This window comes from Capra hircus, chromosome 22, assembly GCF_001704415.2.
Source record: "Capra hircus breed San Clemente chromosome 22, ASM170441v1, whole genome shotgun sequence".
Lineage (NCBI taxonomy): Eukaryota > Metazoa > Chordata > Mammalia > Artiodactyla > Bovidae > Capra > Capra hircus.
This window is the reverse complement of record NC_030829.1, coordinates 56,708,861-56,727,799: the sequence shown is the minus strand read 5'-3', so window position 1 is coordinate 56,727,799 and position 18,939 is coordinate 56,708,861. Positions and strand designations below refer to the sequence as shown.

Below are 18,939 nucleotides of genomic sequence, written 5' to 3'. Positions count from 1 at the left end.
AAGTATAAAGTTGTTTAGGAGTTTCAGAGTCATCTCTTTAAAATCAGATGAATTTTTCATTCTAGTTATTTACACATAAATGGCTATTTTATCATTAAAATTTTCCACAAAGCTTTTCAATAAAACCAGTGACCCTTAGGGATATGATTCCTGTGTGGAGAAGCCTGATGTTGGTTGGCAGGCAGTCACTGAAGTCATATGTTAAAAGTGAAACAAAATGAAGCCAGTAAAATGATGAGCAAACAACTTTTCTTGCAACCCAGACATGTTTTCCATCCCTATTTTTATTTCCTAGTATTGATACAGCAGCATATTGCGCTGCCTTTAGCTTGGTCAACCTTTACTTTGGTGTTCAGAAGAACTTTGCAGTCAGCGTGCTGAGAAACCAGTCGATAAACCCACAGTTGTGGATATTGCAAGAGAGACGAGAGAGGTGTCTTTTCATAGGAAAGCGATTTATTCTAAGAAAAATGGCTGGAGAAAAATAAAGGAAGCAGACTGAGGAGATAGGCAAAGTAAATGGTGTGTCCTGGGTTGGGTGGATTTAGGTGACGTTCAGAACAAAAGATACAGTTCGATGGATGCCCCGTCACTAAGAGCGCACGCTGTTTCCTGGATGTCATTGAGACCCAGTGTGAGCTCCGAACTGTCAGCAGCGTAGGGCTTGTACCGTAACACAGATAACCTCAGACGGTTTGCGTCCTTATTCATGCAGATATTCAGACGTGCGAACCCACACAGTGCCTGATGAGCCCTCTTGGAGCCACTGAAGCACATTCACAGCGCTCGTCTCCTTATTTGTGTTTTCGAGGCAATTTGTTTTTCTTACGAAGACCACAGCTAGAATCTTTAACCTCTTGCAAGAGTCAGCCTGTGAGAGCTGCATTCTTTAGCTCTCTGCTTGCTGGGAAAAAGCAAGAAGACCATTCCCAGATACCCTTAGGAAAGTCATCCCCCTGTAAGAGAACAGGGCTGTCTGTAGGACGTTGGTATGGGTCCGCTGTACAAGCTGACACCACTAGAGGGTCCTTGACCATGACGTTCAGGTAATGGGTGACTTCCCTCAGTTAGTTCAGCAACCTGGACGGCACTAGGAGGGTGGTTGTGTTCATTTCTCTCCTCGTGATCACCTAGGTGACGTCTTGACCGGAGACTCTTTCTGTATCTTTCTGTGTGTCGTCACGAGACTGCCCAGTCCTCAGGACTGACGTCACAGCTGGCCTTTTCTTTGTTTCAGAAATTACCATGGTTGACACAGAGATGCCGTTTTGGCCCACCAACTTTGGGATCAGCTCCGTGGACCTTTCTATGATGGATGACCACTCCCATGCCTTTGATATCAAGCCCTTCACCACCGTTGACTTCTCCAGCATTTCCGCTCCGCACTACGAGGACATTCCGTTCCCAAGAGCTGACCCGATGGTTGCAGATTATAAGTATGACCTGAAGCTCCAAGAGTACCAAAGTATGTGGTTTATTTCACTTTTCAGACTGTTGAGACTAGAATTGGACTAATCTCTCGTCCACAGTAGGGTAAATGCTCCCAGGACTAATGGCTGTGGTGAAGACATTTACCATTCATTCATCCATCCACTTGTCCATGAAATACTAAGCGTTTATAACTGACCAAGGGCTTCCCAGGTGGCTCAGATGGTAAAGAATCTACCTGCAATGTAGAAAACCTGGAGTCGATCCTTGACTTCCCTGGAGAAGGGAATGGCTACCTACTTACTCCCTTGTTCTTATCTGGAAAATTCCATGGACAGAGGAGCCTGGCAGGCTAAAGTTCTTGGGGAAAAGTGTCAGACTGACACTTTCACTTCCCAGGTGGCTCAGTGGTAAAGAATCTGCCTGCAGTGCAGGAGACGTGGGTCGGGAAGATCCCCTGGAGGAGGAAATGGCAACCCACTCCAGAATTCTTGCCGTGGAGAATCCCATGGACAGAGGAGCCTGGGGGGCTCAGTCCATGCGGTTGAAAAGAGGCATGGCTGTGACTGAGCTGACACACACATGTAACTGACCAACAAGGCAGGTAGTGTGTGAACACCCTGGATCCTCCTTCCTTTTTCCTCCCTTCCCGCCTCTCTTTCTTTTCTTCTTTCCTTTTCGGGGACAGTCTCCAGCATGATCACGGTGCTAGCTGTATCTCAGGCTAAATGTCCGTCCCCAACCCCCCAGATTTTGATTCATTGTTTCTACTTTTAAGCAGATGGGTAACAGTTTATTACCTCCTTTAACTTACGGCTAAATCACTGTTACTATAATGCACCTTTCCTAATTCTGCAGTTTGAACAGCTTACACTGAAACCTATTTTTCAGCACAAATTTGAATGTTGACATTGTAGACTATTGATAAATCTCCCTGCCATTAATGCAGCTCACATCAAGAAAAACTAAAACTGCACTTTTCAAGATAAGATAAATTTCTGTGATGCTGTTTCCTTGATTTTTATCTCTTTGCTGATATGCTGGTTTTCCAGAGCAACCACTGTGTAATTGGCAGCCATTACTTGACAAGAAGTAAGAACTTCCTGTATTTCTAGTTGTTTTTTTTTTTAAAGATAAATTATATACTTGGTTATAGTTACATGTGTGATTTCAGTTGAAGCTTAATATGGAAATTTAATAGGCTTGATCCTGACCAGCAGAAAGATAGTGCTTGCTTTCTAAAGTGTCTCTCTCTATCAAAGATCATTTTACAAACCATCTTTTCAGACTCAACATTGATGAGAACCTGGTCTCTTACTTTTCATGTACCCTCAAGCTGGGCATACCATTTCCTTCTCAGTTCTTTTTGTGTTTCCTTTGCAAGAGGGGTTTAAGAACACTTCTAAAATGTAATATTTAAGCTGAAATATATAATTTAATATTGTCATGAATGCCAAGTACAGCCCATAGAAAAATAACCTTCATGATTTCAAATATTATATATTTCCTGTGGGAACTTTAGTATCATGAGGTATTGGAGGGTCATAGAACCACAAACTTAATTCCCTTCCCAGTTTGTTTTCACAGGTGAGGCTCAGAGGCGTTGTGACTTGCATGGGATTACAAAGCCCACTTCTCCCTGTGTCTTTTCCATGTTCCATAGTGCATCTAACCTAAATAGTAAAACATGGGTAGTAAGGTGTGCCATAGCGATATGCCCTGTTGCCTGTTCAGCACTGCTATTCCTGTGATGATTGAATGCTCATGGTTTTCTGTACACAGGTGCAATCAAAGTGGAGCCTGTATCCCCACCTTATTATTCTGAAAAGACTCAGCTGTACAGTAAGCCTCATGAAGAGCCTTCCAACTCCCTCATGGCCATTGAGTGCCGGGTCTGTGGGGATAAAGCGTCAGGGTTCCACTATGGAGTTCATGCTTGTGAAGGATGCAAGGTAAAAAAAAAAAAAAATCGTTTTTGAAATAATTTGCTGAAAATGTACCTAGGTTTCCATTTCCTATTGCAAACAGATGGCAAAGAATTGAGACAGAGCTGTCAAACTTTTAAATATCTTTGGTAAAACCCATTCTTTAGATGATATAATACTTGAAAACCTAAGAAAATCGTCAAAAAGCAAGGCTACTGTGCCTCACATCCTTTCTTCCAAATTAGTCCTGTGCAGTGCTGATCTAATTCCATCTTTGCATTTTGTAGATTACAAAAAAAAAAGAAATTGCTTGTTCATAGTAACATGGCAGGAGAGTGATGGGCTGACTCTGAACAGAACCCAGATTTCCTGAATCTCCTAATGTTTTTTCTTTCCACTATACTATGTAATATTCTGTATATGTAGATAGACGGATAACCTCCATTTGAGCCTTACCACAGTCCTAAAGGTTGAGCTTATTTATGGCCGCTTTGCAGGTGTAGAAATCTTGTGTCACTGAGATTTTCCCGTGGTCATCCATTGTAAGTGGCGCATCCATACACCTTCTGACTCGTAAACTGATGCTGTGTGTTTCCTTATTCAGCATCAGTGTGAGCCATATGTTATGGTCAGGCAAAGAGATACAGCTATTTTTGAAAAGAGATACCCTTTCTCTTCCCCTCCTTTCTTTGTGAAAAAGGCTATTTTGGAAAGTTCATTTAGTAATATTCTGCCCTATTGAGAAAATGTTAATCTACTCATGTTTTAAAATGAAGTCTTTTAAAAGAATTAATTCTAATAGGCTCCTTGAATAAAATAGTAATTGAGTAGTATTATATACTCTAGGGCTCAGAATAAATTTTTGATAAGTATTTACCTAATAAAATAATGCTGCTTATATAAGATCAGATTCAATCATTAGTAAGGCTTTTTGTTCAGAATGAAGATACGTGACAGCAGTTAGGTAGGTTGGAAGATCTGCGTTCCTAACTGGACCATGAGCCAAAAAAGGAAGTTAATATTTACTGGATTTCTGCTATACACCAGATACTGTGTAAGATGCCTTTGTATATATTATATTTTTAACCATATCCTGCCTAAGTTTTCACATCTATAACATGATGGTATTGATTTAGATGATCATTAAAGCCTCTTCAATTCAAAAGTTTATTTTTCTAAAGGCAACCTAATAAAGTGAAAGAGACAAGTTAGTAATTACCTGGCCACTTGTCCATGGCCTCTAACCAATCACATGAGGATTTCAGCCTCAGTCACTCATGTATAAAACAATTTGGCTACAGTAGCTCGCCAAAGGGTTTCTGATTCATCTCTGGGTCTGAAATTCCAAAATGACTCCTGGCAAGAGATGCTTTCATTTAAAACATGAAAACCCATTCATTCAGTGATTGAAACCAAGCTAAAATATCTGTAACCTTATAGGAAATCATTATGTTCTCAAGGAATAATAAGAACCTGTTATTTTACTCAGTTAGATTTATGTAATTTTGAGGAAATTGTGGCTAAATTCTTAGAAGTACTTGAAGAAATCGTCTAGTTTTGATCATCTTGGTAATTTATGTTGATAAATAAAGTATGGTTGGTTAAGTTTCCACTGTATAGTATTGTTTTTTATGGGCTGGTAAAGCAGTTAGAAAACAAGAAGTTTTAAGCAAATAGTTTCACTGTGATTCTATTCATCAGATATTTGTGGAGAGTTAACGTTTCTGAGAACAGCTTAAAATTGAATGGCGATTTAAGGACTAACCAATCAGCCAAAAATTGAAAAGACAGATATTGTGAGCAGTTGCTTATAGTGTTAAAGCGAAGTTCTAAGGGCATAAAAACTTAGAAGATCAAAGCAAGCAAAGAAGAAAAGTAGCAAAAAGAAGAGAAAATAGGGAGGAGAAAACTCAAGTGCCCTCTAGTTACAAACGGAAATGTGCTAAGGCAGAGACGGAGAATTAACACTTAAAACCTGATGAACCCAGAGGAGTCCTTCACCTACCAGAGACAGACAGGCCAAAGCAGTAGAAGAAAATTAACAGTATAGTAACCTCCAGTGATTTGTAAACCATCCAAAATAAAGATTACAGACTTCCTGAGAAAGGAAATCAACCATGAATATTCATTAGAAGGACTGATGCTGAAACTGAAGCGCCACTACTTTGGCCGCCTGATGAGAAGAGACAGCTCATGGGGAAGGACCCTGATGCTGGGAAAGATTGAAGAGAAAAGAAGGGGCAACAGAGGATGAGATGGTTGGATGGCATCACCGACTTAGTGGGCATGAATCTGAGCAAACTCTGAGAGATACTGAAGGACAGGGAAGCCTGGCACACTGCAGTCAATGGGGCTGCAAAGAGTTGGACACGACTTAGTGGCTGGACAGCAGCAACAAGAAGACTAAAATACAGAGAAGGTTATGCTAAGCTTAGAAGGGAAAGTAGGCATCTGCCCATTTTAAAGATAAGAATAAGAAAAATGTTCGAGGAATAATATAATTTGGCTTCTCCAAGGATGTCAGCAGTTCTCAAAGTGTGGTTTGGGGATGGGGTCCCTACGACCTTTTCAAGATACCCATGAGGTTGATACTGTTTTCATAATAATATTAACTTGTTGTTGGCCTTTTTCATTCTCATTCTCTCAGGAATGTAAGTGGAGTGTTCTAGAAGCTACATGACAGGGAACGGTAGCATAGTTCTAATGCCTGATGGACTGTGACCTGAATGTTCTTGTACACAATAATGTCTCAGGTTTTATTTCTAGTCTGATCAATATCAATAGGTATAGCTCACATAAATTAAAACTGCTTAAAAACCTCAACGTTTTGGGGTGAGTAAAGGGGTATGAGACCAAAAAGTTTGAGAACTGTTGTCATAAGGAATGAGGCTGAAGACATGCTCACTCATTCTCCGGTACTTTGGAGTTAAACAGAATTGCTGCCATACTCTGAATGCCATCATTAGACCAGTTAGACCAGTGCCCAATCAGTAATCAAAGATACCACCTTAATGGGACCTCCTTGGTGGTCCAGTGATTAAGTATCCACCTGCCAATGCAGGAAACATGGGTTCAGTCCCTGGTCTGGGAACTAAGATCCCACATGCCACAGGGCGAATAAGCCTATGCCCCACAACTGCTGAGCCCACATGCCCCGGAGCCTGTGCTCCACAGCGGTAGGAGCCACTGCAATGAGGAGCCCGCACCCTGCAAAAACGAGGAGCCCACACCCCGCAACCAGAGAGTAACCCCTGCCTGCCGCACCCAGAGGAAGGCGGTGTGCACAGCGAGGACCCAGTACAGCCATAGATACATTTTACAAAGATGCGGCCTTCGCTTACCAACGACACTCAGTGAAAGTGAAATTAATACACGTGTTAGACTGCATTAAAAAAAAGGTGTTTTGGCAATTTAACATTTGTCATTTCAGTAGAATGTGGGATATACCCATAATTAAATATCGTTGACCACAAACCTACAAACTAATTTACAATAGAAAAAAAATAGCTGTATTGCTCAAGATAGCCGTCAGTAGATCTTCTTAAACATATCTACATGCCAGTGGAACAGGTTTATGTTGGTGACCCTTGCTGAAGTTCAGACAGGAAAAAAAATGTTTGGATTTGGATTACAGGAAAACAATGATAGATTCTTCAGACTTAGGTAATATACAACCTGTAACTAATGAAAGATTCATATACTTTAGAACTTGCAAAGCTGACACTGATTGCTTATAAATGGGACATTTATTTTTTCCCTAATGGGTTTCATAATATTTTTATGTCTGTAGTGAAAGATCATTTTAGAAGCATAGACTTAGTAAAGATACAAGGAAACACCATACGATACTCTATAATCTATTTTTATATTTCTATGTATTTTTGTATTCCTACCTCAGGAAGAGTTTTTAGTATATTCCCATGCACCAGTGCACCAGTGGCAGCTCATTGATTCAGCCTCTGAAACTATATTCAGCCATATAGTCTCATGTTAAAGCTGGCTGCAGGTCTGACACAGGACATTTAATCTCGTTGCAAAATTTAAATACCACTCTTAGGTCTCATTGTACCTGAAGTTTTGTTACTAATAAAGCAATGAAGGAGAGGTTGGAGAAAATGTTTTAAAAAAGAAATAAGCAGGCTTTATGTTCTCACAAGCAAGTGTGAAGATTTTACAATAAAAATATACACAAAGCAATTTATGGTGACTGATGCATCTCCATCACACCTGTTCATAGACTTCATGGTGATCAGAACTGTGAGCTGTTGAAATGGCCCTTCATTTTATGGACACTGACATAATAAAAATGAGTGTTTCTTTATTGGCAATGAAGAAAATTTTGGGGAAGCCTGCTTCATTCATCAAGTAAAGAAATAATTCTTACAAAAAACACTAAGTGAGAGCTTTGTATCTTCCTCTCTAGGTTTCTTGAAAAAGTCAGATGACAAGAAAATGGTTGGTTATCATGAACTTAGTCTTAAAAAAAATTTTTTTAAGTAAAAGCAGTTCCAAGCTTGTGCTGGGATTTCTATATATTTAGTTCAAGATTTTATGTGTATGGTCAGTGCATATATGATATACAGAATGATGATCCTTTAACATTGGAATCACTACAAAAAAATGTGATACTCTTTGAAAGACATCATAGGGGTCAAAACAAAAAACAAATCACATTATAAATGTTAAACTTAAAAAACATGATTATTTTATTAAAAAGTCTTCATCTCCAGCCATGCCAAAAAAGTAAGTACTCTGGGACCTGTCAGATAGCCGAGCAGCATTTTCAACTACTAGTATTGGGTTTTAAAAGTAAAGCTCAGAGAAGCAGCCAAAGATATCATGAAATATATATGACCCAATGGCAAAAATCAAAGCAAAATTTCTCAACAGTATTTAACAGTGGCAACAGTTCTGTACTTTAGCCTTCTTGAATCAGTCAGGGGGGAAATGCCTTTTAAATATTCAAAGCGTCTTAGAACCCTCTGAGAATTAAAGAGGTTTACCTTTCCACCATACCCTACATAGGACATATCCTTTGAGATACTGCTGATCTCACAAGAGGTAGGGAAGACTCTAAAACATTAGTAGCAAAACAAGCAAACAATCCTAGGTCTTGAACTGCAGCTGCAGGCACACTTGGAGGGGCAGAGTTTCCTCATGATAGATGCCCAGCTTCTGAGTTAAGCCAGAATTCCCAAGAGAGTCTGAAATAGTCATAAGTTAGTGGCACTCCTGACTTCCAAAAGAAGGATCTTCAAGTTCTCTTTGGAGGAAAGGATTCCTGTAGGATTCTCATGGTTTAAGGTCAAGAAATGACTTCAAAATAAAATATCAGCAAGCACATAAATAGGCAGCTAGCTTGATGACATTCATCAGAGGTAAATAAGCAAGCAGACCTCTCCACCCCTACCCAAGAATGCAGATATTGGAACTGCCTGATCCAGAACGTGCAGCTATGTATGAGTTGTTTAAAGATAGAGGGCAGAATCATAGCAATGAATGAACAATAATAGACTAGCAAGAATGACCAACAGCCTTGCAAATAAGTGAAACTTCTAAAAGTGAAAAATATGATCACTGAAATGAAAATTCTATGCAAGGGTTAAATAGCATACTGGACACAGCAGAAGAAAGGATTACCAAACTGAAAGATATGTGCAAAGAAGTTATTAAGAATGAAACCAACAATGTCTTAAAGAACATATCCCACCTGGAATCTGCTAGAATTTGAAGCCTCTTTTACTTCTTGAAGGATTCATAGGATCTTTGAATATTAAAAATATGTCTTCTTTACTAATGAAGAGTAATATACAGAACTCTTCTCACTGATGAACTTTGGTGAGAAATGTTTGCTTTTTGTTACTTTTGCCATTGCAAAAGTCTTTTTTTTTTTTCATCTTATTTGGCTGTTCTGATGTTTACCTTTGTGATCAACATTGATGGCAAGGAGATAAAAAATGTAAAAGAGAAATTCAGAAATATTGAAGGCTTGAAAAGAAAGTCTTAACACCTAATTGGAGTACAAGAACCAATGAACAAGTGAAACCGTGATGCAGAAAACGTCCAAAAAGATAAAGAAATCCATGGCTAGACACACTGCGGTCAAACTGCACAGTACAAAAACCAAAGAGAATTAAATGCAACCAAAGTCTGTTGACAACAGACATCTCCACAGAAACAGTGAAAGCACAGAGCCAATGGAATCCAGATTGTTCAGAGGAAAAGCTGAGTACCCTGTGACTGTTTCAAGAATGAGAGCAAAATGAAAAGGTTTACGAGTTAAAAAAAAAATAAAAAGACTGAACTAATATTCTTCAAGGATAGTAAGCCACGGAGAGGAAAATCTCTTTGCAAAATCTGTATGTAGTATGATACTGCTTAATAAAGCCCTCAGTCAAGCATACCTAAGCAATGTTTTATCTAGTTTACAGGCTGTATGGTAAAGCTATGTTTTTTTACAAGGTCAGGGAAATGAGAAGCTCAAAATTAGGGTTATGATTATATTGTCAAGCAGCCGCAGGAGCAGCAGCTGGCTAAGGGAAGAGAGCATGCGTGCATGCACATGGCTGGTTATGATTTTAAATCTCGAGCTGGATGATGGGCTCAGGTGGGATAATTGTCTTATTATGTTTTATAGTGAAAGCCACTCAGTCATGTCCGACTCTTTGTGACCCCGTGGACTGTCACCCGCCAGGCTCCTCTGTCCATGGGACTCTCCAGGCCATAATACTGGAGTGGGTAGCCTTTCCCTTCTTCACGGGATCTTCCCAACCCAGGGATAGAACCCAAGTCTCCTGTGTTGCAGGTGGATGCTTTACCAGCTGAGCCAGCAGGGACGCCCATTATGTTTTACAGTTACATGCATTTCCTACATGTTTGTAATTATGACATTTAATAAGATAGCTTCAAAACCTGAAAGGAAAAAAAGTGTGCCAATGACCTTGTAACATCTCAGTCATAGTTTAGAATCTCAAAATATCAGAGATGGCCCAGAAAGGAAGTTAAATGACACATATTTGTTCAACAAAAAATTTTGATGGGGCACTATTGTTAGTGTTTGGGTTAGGGTTAGCCCTGTTCCCAGGGAGCTCAGAATTATAGTTGGGCAGTGAGGGAGGGGCAGAAAATAAACATAAATAACTAAGTTATGTGGTACATTGGGAAGTCATAACTGCTAATGGAGCAGGGAGATGGCGGGTAAGAGCAGAATAAAGGAGAGCAGGAATGGCGGATGAGAGGTGGGGACAGGGACAGGCCACAGTATTGAATAAGGTAGATAAGCCTCATTAACACGTTGAGATGTTAACACAGCTTGAAGGCAGTGAGGGAAACAGGCGATTGTACATTTGGAGCATGAGCTTTCCATGTGAGAGAAGGAAGTTGAGCATGCCTTCAAGGCTGGAGTTGTGACAGCAAAGATGGGGAAAGTTGCAGTGAGGTAAGCTTGTAGGGTATGACCAGGACTTCAGTGGTGGTTGTGCTGGGTTAGAGATAATGTTAGATTTCCAAGTGAAGTTGTCAAGTAAACAGCTGAACATACTTGTCTAGAGATCAAGGCAGAAATCTGGAGAAAGTCAAAATGCATGTCAGTGGTAGAATCAATCCTAATTCAGTGCTTTTTGTATTCAAACAGGGCCAGATAAACTTAAAAGAATTAAAAAGTGAGTTTCATGAAAGTGAATGCAATAGAGATGAGTAGGAATATTCTCAACAACAACAAAATGGAGTTAGAAAACATTTCTCGTTAGAATTTCTTCAGGTCTTTCAAAAATAAACAGCAGAATTCAGCCTCAAATTGACATGTTTGCTATTTTGAGATAGCGGTCAAGTTTCTGAGAACTTATATATTACTTCTCCTGTTATGTTCTGTTATCTCTGTTTGTAGGCTACAGTGATTATGGAACACTCTTTCAAATGCATAAATAAATGAAACCAATTTTGTAGGAAATTATGCAACATAGAGAATTCCAAAAAAATTACCCACATGTGGATTTTTATTGGCCTTGCTCATGTTTTAGAATGAAATGACTCTAAGTTTGCCAAACTGCTTAGCACAATTATAAGGTTAGGGCTTGCTGCTGGAATGATTTACAGAGAGGCTGAACTGATTACATGGTGTTTTATTTGCATTACATTAAATCCAGAGCACTTCTTAGAGCTTGCTGAAATCCAGATGTGGGGCCAAAATGCACTGAATGACATCAGTGGGTTGTGGTCACTAAGAGCTAAAAAGGGACACTGGAGATCCTCTGTTTCTTTAGTTTATAGCAGAGAAGACTGAGAGAGGTTAAGTGATTTGTCTAAAGTCACCGCTGACGGAATGTGTCAAGAGCCTACAGTATCTAATACTCAGGCCAGTGTGGCTTTAAGCCATTGTCACAAACACTTAACACTTGTTTCTTTTCTGCCCCCCCATCCCCCCATATTCCTTTGTAGGGTTTCTTCCGGAGGACGATCAGATTGAAACTTATTTATGATAGGTGTGATCTTAACTGTCGGATCCACAAGAAAAGTAGAAATAAATGCCAGTACTGCCGATTCCAGAAGTGCCTCGCTGTGGGGATGTCTCATAACGGTAAGTGAGCGCTTTCTGGCCGCACTCTGCTTCTCATCACGGCTGCTAGACCCGTAGGCCCGAGGGCTGTGGCTGAAAACGTGTTCAGTTCTCCCACAGATCGCCAGATTTCAGAAGACTGCATGCCAATAAAGCATTTCTCAATTAGGTCAGAGTTGTTCAGCTTCAAGTGTGAATCCTTCTCTCTTGTAGTTGGGCATTTGCCACAGTGGGAGAGAAGACTGGGAAGTCTGGGCGGCAATGAAAGTTACTGTAGTGTTCTGAAGCACATGTAATGTGAGAGTTGTGATTAATTTTTTGTGTTGCTTTAATAGTATTAAAAATACAATTATATGTGTAAATAGTTTCTACTTTTTTTATTTTATAGGAGCATAGTTGATTTACAAAGCTGGGTTAGTTTCAGGTGTATAGCAAGGCAACTCAGTTACACATATGCATTTATCCACTGTTTATTTTTGAAGATTCTTTTCCCATATAGGCCATTCAGAGTATTGAGCAAAGTTCCCTGTGCTATACAGCAGATTATTACTAGATATCTATTTTATAAACATTAGTTTCTACTTTAAATGTAAGAAAATTCTGATTTATGGATATGGAACTTTAGTGGTATATCAGGCATAGATGTATGTCCTTTTTTTTCTCTTTACTATGCAGAAATGAGCGGAACCCTATTCTTGACTTTGTACAGCATATAATTTGTGAATTAAGCAAGTATTTTTTAAAGTCCCACAAAACTTCAATAGGAGAGTAAAACATTCTACTTTTCTGAACCTGTATCTTAAGTGAAGCTTATAATTAGGAGTGTCAGCTTAAGGGCAGGACTGTTGAAGACCCATGTTTTCATGAACTATAGAACTAACTCAGTACAATCATGGGAGATAGCCCTGTTTGAAGAAATAGCTCTTAATTGCCATTTGGCTCTCATTGGTTGACTGGCTCACAAAACAAATTTTTGATGTAACTAGGTAGTATTCTATTTGTTAAGTATTCATCAGTTCTTTCAAAAGTTATTATGGGCTTAGAGATATATTGATAAAATGCCAAAGTAATCAAATTATATCTGAAGTCTCACGTCATTGTATGCCCTATTTTTTCTTTCTCTTACCTTTTCCTCTCTCAAAACTGATCTGGTAAGAAGATATACTATTTGAAGTCAGCCGTCATCTATGAGGTCTCAACAGCATCTGTGAAAATTAAATTTTTGTTCCATCATGTAGATTCTTTTTTTAACAGCCACAATCAAGATATTCGGGAATCACTAATTGAATAGGTCTTCTACCCTTTAAAAATGGTTTACAAAATTATATTTGTATTGTTAATACGGGGTCATTTCCTCTAAAGGCAAGAATGTATTTTGAATAGTTCTACCAACTATATTAGACAGGATAGAAGTTTAGTCCAACTTTCCTAACAATTGATTACATCTGCTGTCTATACAACTTCAGTCATTAATTGCAGGATAATTTGCTGGTTTAATTCTACCAATATCCTTTTTATTTCAGACTTCGTAAAGCAAGGGTACATTTTCAGTTGAAGGATTACATTTTAGGTGATGTGATCATGTCGCAGTAAATTTATTTTATCTTTATGAAGAAATCTTTGACTTTGAGGTCATTGTTATAAATACCTTGTAGGAAAAGATGCCAGTTTTGCTTTCAGTTATATTTACTTTTCGGAGAAGGCAATCGCACCCCTCTCCAGTACTCTTGCCTGGAAAATCCCATGGACAGAGGAGCCTGGTGGGCTGCAGTCCATGGGGTCACTAAGAGTCAGACACAACTGAGTGACTTCACTTTCACTTTTCACTTTCATGCATTGGAGAAGGAAATGGCAACCCACTCCAGTGTTCTTGCCTGGAGAATCTTGCCAGGGACGGGGGAGCCTGGTGGGCTGCTGTCTATGGGGTCACACAGAGTCAGACACAACTGAAGCAACTTAGCAGAAGCATATTTACTTTTTGTCCTTTAAAAATTGTCACTTTTCATATTGAGGTACAATATATTTTCTGTTGCTTGCACACATTCATGTAAAATACATCTCCTATTGCTTATTGTTTACAGGCAAATAATTTAAAGCGCAACTTTTATAGTATTGATGATATAATTTTCTCTTTCCAGAAAAGTCAAAGCTGTCATAAGCATGATAATTAGGTCGGCTTTTGCCTTCTTGTGACCATTAGCTTACTCTATTTAGAGAGAGGAGCAGCCTTGTAGAGAGTGTTCGGTTAATTCTTACAAAGGTGAAAAAGGAAAGAGATTAAATATCATGGTATCAAAGATCGTACTTTAGCATTTACAGGATTGCAAGCATGACTAAGAAAATCCCTTTTCAGGGTTTTTTTCTTATGGAAATAGGCTGCATAGAAAACAGCTAGGTTTTCCCTATTCCATCCACTTGAGACAGAAGTTTTATTTTTCACAAATATGAAAAGTTAGTGAAACCTTAGCTTTACAGAATTAAGCATCTTGTGGCTTAGACGGTAAAGAATCTGCCTGCAGTGCAGGAGACCTGGGTCAGTCCCTGGGTTGGGAAGATCCCCTGGAGAAGAGAATGGCTACCCGCTGTGCCTGGTGAGCTATAGTCCATGGGGTTCGCAAAGAGTCAGACACAACTGAGCAACTAACACTTACACCTTCACTCGCTTTACTGATTAGGATGTTGTAGTATATAAATGATGCCTTTTTTCTTTTATTAAAAAAAAAAGCTGACAACTTTCAAAATAACTTCTTAGCAGCTTGTTAAATTCTAGAACAAATGGTTTCACAAGTTTCTGTGGCTCTCCCCATTTTAAGGTAGTTCTGTTCTTTCTTGCAAACAGAAGCACCAGTATATGTTGCAAAAAAGAAAAACCCGAATGGCAAATGCCTTTAAACTGCAACATGTTACTTTTTGTTTCTTTAGTCTTCTTTGTGGTATGGGGGAAATCTCCCCAAATTCAAATAACTTTCAGAAGGTTTAACAGAGTGAAAAGTCCTAAGGTGGAGGCTGTGGTACTCACACCTTCAAGGGGTTCATTACTGCCCACAGTCCAGCCTCCACCGCCCTCTCCCACTGCTGCTTTTTCCGCTTCCATTTCAGACAAGCTGTATTCTTGGCTGTTGCTGCAAATTACCTGGTGATAGAACACCTCTGGGGCTCTGCTTCCTGTGCCCTCCTTCCCTGTCAAAATCCTACCTGGTGTTGAAGCCCCAACTCAAACACCTTCTCTTCCATCCAGTTTCTAATTCCCCATTCTTTCTCTTCTGTGAGCTTCTTAACCTCCCCTGTAAGCACCACGTTCTCAGAAAGCAAGGGAGCAAACAGGTATCGCCAAAAACCAAACTATTGAAAACAGTTTAAAAAAAAAAAAAAAAAGAAGTTAGAGAGGGAAAAGTCAGGGAAATCCATCAGGAGGCCAGTGCAATCCTGTGAACTCAGACAGTGGGCATCACGCGAGGTGCCAGCATCGAGAGAAACATCACAGCCGTGACCAATGACTGCACGTGTCCGAGGGGAGAGAGGTTGTCAGAGATTATTCGAGGTGCTTAGTTTGGGTGACAGAGTGAGTTAATCAAGAAAGGAAAACTGGAGGAGGAGACAATTTGAAGGGGAAATGAAAAGTTTGATTTTCTGTTCCGTTAAATCATGGGCTCAGATGGTTAAGAATCTGCCTGCAGGAGACCCAGATTTGATCCTTGTGTTGGGAAGATCCCCTGGAGAAGGGAACGGCACCCCGCTCCAGTATTCTTGCCTGGGAAACCCTGTGGACAGAGGAGCCTGGTGAGTTACAGTCCATGGGGTCGCAAAGAAACATGACTGAGCCACTAACTTGAGGTGCCTATAGAATATCCAGCATCCACGGGCAAAGGGACACAGGAAGAAGTGAAAAATAAGGATACAAATCTCAGGGAAGAGAGGGCAGGAGTCTTTAGCACATTTTATGCATTAGAGAGAAAACTTGAGCTGGGAATAACAGAATGTAAATGAAGGAAGAGGGGCTGTCGGAGGTCTGGAAACTAGCAGACAGCAAGATATGGGGAGCCAGAAAGGCAGAGACCAGTGTGAGAAACTTTTGAAATTAGAGGGTGCAGAAGGTCAGCAGTGTGAAGGGCTGGGAGGAAGCCAGGGAGCTCAAGCAGAACGAGCACTTAGAACAGGCCCCTAGATGTGACCGTTAGAGGAACTGTAGGGGCCTTTGTAAGAGCAAAGTTTTGGCGAATTTAAATGAGGAAAAGCTAGATTGCAGTGGTGCTGTGCGCTCAGTCTCTCAGTCATGTCCTACTCTTTGCGACTCAGTGAACTGTGGCCTGCCAGACTCCTCCATCCACGGGATTCTCCAGGCAAGAATACTGGAGTGGGTTGCCATTTCCGCCTCCAGGGGATCTTCCCGACCCAGGGATTGAAGCTGCATCTCTTGCTTCTCCTCCATTGGCAGGCGGATTGTTCACCACTGAACCACCAGGGAAGCCCCCTTACTACACTCGATCCTAGCCAAAAGGCCAAGAAGCGATTGCAGTGGGTTGGGAGGTAATGAGTAAGACAGTGAGGGACGACAGCTCTTTCAGTAAGTCCAGTGGTGGAGGCAAGAGCATGAGGCGGATGGTTCTGGGGTCAGAACCTTAAACCCTGCTTAGATGGAACGGAAGGAGCTGGTAGAAAGCAGTACAGGAGAGGGAGAGAATGATCCCTGCATATGTAGGCCCTCTTTTATATTTTGGATCTACCATACCCATCCTTCTCATCCTTGTGTCCCCTAGTCCAGTTTTTTGAGCCGGTATCTTCCATCAAACAGGTGTTCAGTGAATGAATTAAAACGATGTCACATAAGACTTCAGAGTCAGAAGATGAGGCCGTAGTATCTTGCTCATCTTGACTTTGGAGAGAAACCTGGACAAATGTTTAAATGTCCTCTCCAAAAAGTTTGAAAAAAGTTACCCACAACTTAAAAATTACTTAATCGTGGTGATAAGACTGCCCCTTGTTTTACTGTAGAGGAGCTAGAAAATAAAATGATTGCCAAGTCCTGCAAAACCTCCAAATGCGCATATTTTTTTCCCTCAAGAAAGAGAGGTGGAAAAAACATAACTTATTGGCAACAGTCATATGAAAAGCAATAGTGTTATTTTTCATACAAGTCTTCTTTACAGGCTACAGCTGTTGCAAAAGAAACATGTTAAAAGTGGAAAAACTGACCTTGAGACAAAGCCTTACTCACTGTCAAAAGCCTGATATGACTACGAATTCACCCCTTAGATGTTAAAGGACAAAAATATTTTTAAAAAGACTCAACCTAATTCACTTGCCACCCCTCCCATGTTCTTTGCAGCATGATTTATAATAGCTAAGCCATGGAAACTGCCTCAGTATCCACTGACGGGTGAAAGGATAAGGAAGTTGTGATGTGTGTGTGTGTATATATATATATACACAGGCGTATATATGTATATACAGGAACGCACTAATTCATCCCACCCTTTCTCTTCTTCTGTAGCCATCAGGTTCGGGCGCATGCCACAGGCCGAGAAGGAAAAGCTGTTAGCGGAGATCTCCAGCGACATCGACCAACTGAACCCAGAGTCTGCTGACCTCCGGGCCCTGGCAAAGCATTTGTATGACTCGTACATAAAGTCCTTCCCGCTGACCAAAGCGAAGGCGAGGGCGATCTTGACGGGAAAGACGACAGACAAATCAGTTAGTTCTCTTCTACTGTCTTCATTTGGGGTGGCTGGGTTTTGTTGTTGTTTTCCCTTTGAGTAAATGACTTACCATGTTATGCACAGACGTGGTAAAGAAACCGCCTGCCATGCAGGAGAACCCAGTTCAATCCCTAGGTTGGGAAGATCCCCTGGGGAAGGGGATGGCAACCCATTCCAGTATTCTTGCCTGGGAAATCCCATGAACAGAGTAGCCTGGCAGGCTACAATCTATAGGATTGTCAAGAGTCGGACACAACTGAGCAACTAAGCACCCATGCATATGTGTTGCGCGTGCGCACGCGCACCGAGTACCATTCTGTGGTTGGCTGGCACCTACCTCAGGCTGAGTCTAAAATAGAGGAGAGCGAGCGTTTTCAGATATGGTAAATAAACATTATTTTAAATAGGGAGAAACTCCTTCAAGCTCTCCTAATTAAAATTTTGAGACTAGTATAGAAAGGTACAGGTCATCTTGGTGGTGGTTTAGTTGCTAAGCCGTGTCCGACTCTGCAACAGGTCATCCTAACTTGAACAAATGAACTGAGGCTTCCCTCATGCCACCACGCTCTTTCAGGATCCATATCTTTTCTTTTCTTGGCATCAAAATCCCTGTCCACATTTGTAGGCCTTCAAGCAGCCCTGTTTTTCTCTGGGAAGGGCCTGACCTCAGTTTGGAAAAGGTGGTCGATCTCACGATTGCGTCATGCAGAACTACTCAAGTACCTCTCAGAAGTTCTCTGTGGGGCATAAAAATATATTTCGGATATCACACCACCTTTCTTTCCTTGTAGCGCTGTCTTGATTATTATTCCCAGGGAGCTGGGAGCCCCGTCCTCATGTTGTGTATATGAGTTTTATCTTCTCAGAGGCTCTGAGCAGCCTGGGCTGCTACAGGGGAGTCTCGAACATCAGCAGGCGCATTGATGACCTGTTCAGGAAACCCAGACTGGGTGATAATGGTGGTTGAGTCTGTTTTCCAAGAAGTAGAATTCTTCCCTGGTAACAAGTTGAGAAAGCACATGGGAATTATGTTGAAACAAACTATAACTGTGCCTGAACTCTGTCCCCAGCCCTGCCATCACCTTCAACTGTGACCTGGATCCCATCTCTGGACCACAGTTTTCACAGGCAGAGTCTGGTTTTGAGTACAATGTAGTAGGTTCCTAGGGTAGTAAGAACCACAGGACATTCTGAAGACACTGTCCCAACCCTTGAAAGCCTTTTCATGTCATTTATTTTCAGATGAACACCTGCAGGAGAGGTGTGCAATTACTGAACAGATGAACAGAAATACGTAACTCTTTCCCCACTTGATTTTATTTGGGGAAAAGTTTTA

The 18,939-nt window shown here is 40.7% G+C and overlaps 1 protein-coding gene across 1 annotated transcript in view; it reads left to right on the top strand.

Annotated features, from left to right (window-relative positions):
• Nucleotides 1,237-18,939, top strand: part of PPARG (peroxisome proliferator-activated receptor gamma) — a gene marked incomplete at its 5' end in the record, with an annotated part of 45,149 nt that continues 27,446 nt past the window's right edge. Inside the window, 4 exon segments of the mRNA NM_001285658.1 lie at nt 1,237-1,465; nt 3,211-3,380; nt 11,790-11,928; nt 17,399-17,598. Of these exon segments, the coding sequence (NP_001272587.1) occupies nt 1,246-1,465; nt 3,211-3,380; nt 11,790-11,928; nt 17,399-17,598 (729 nt within the window).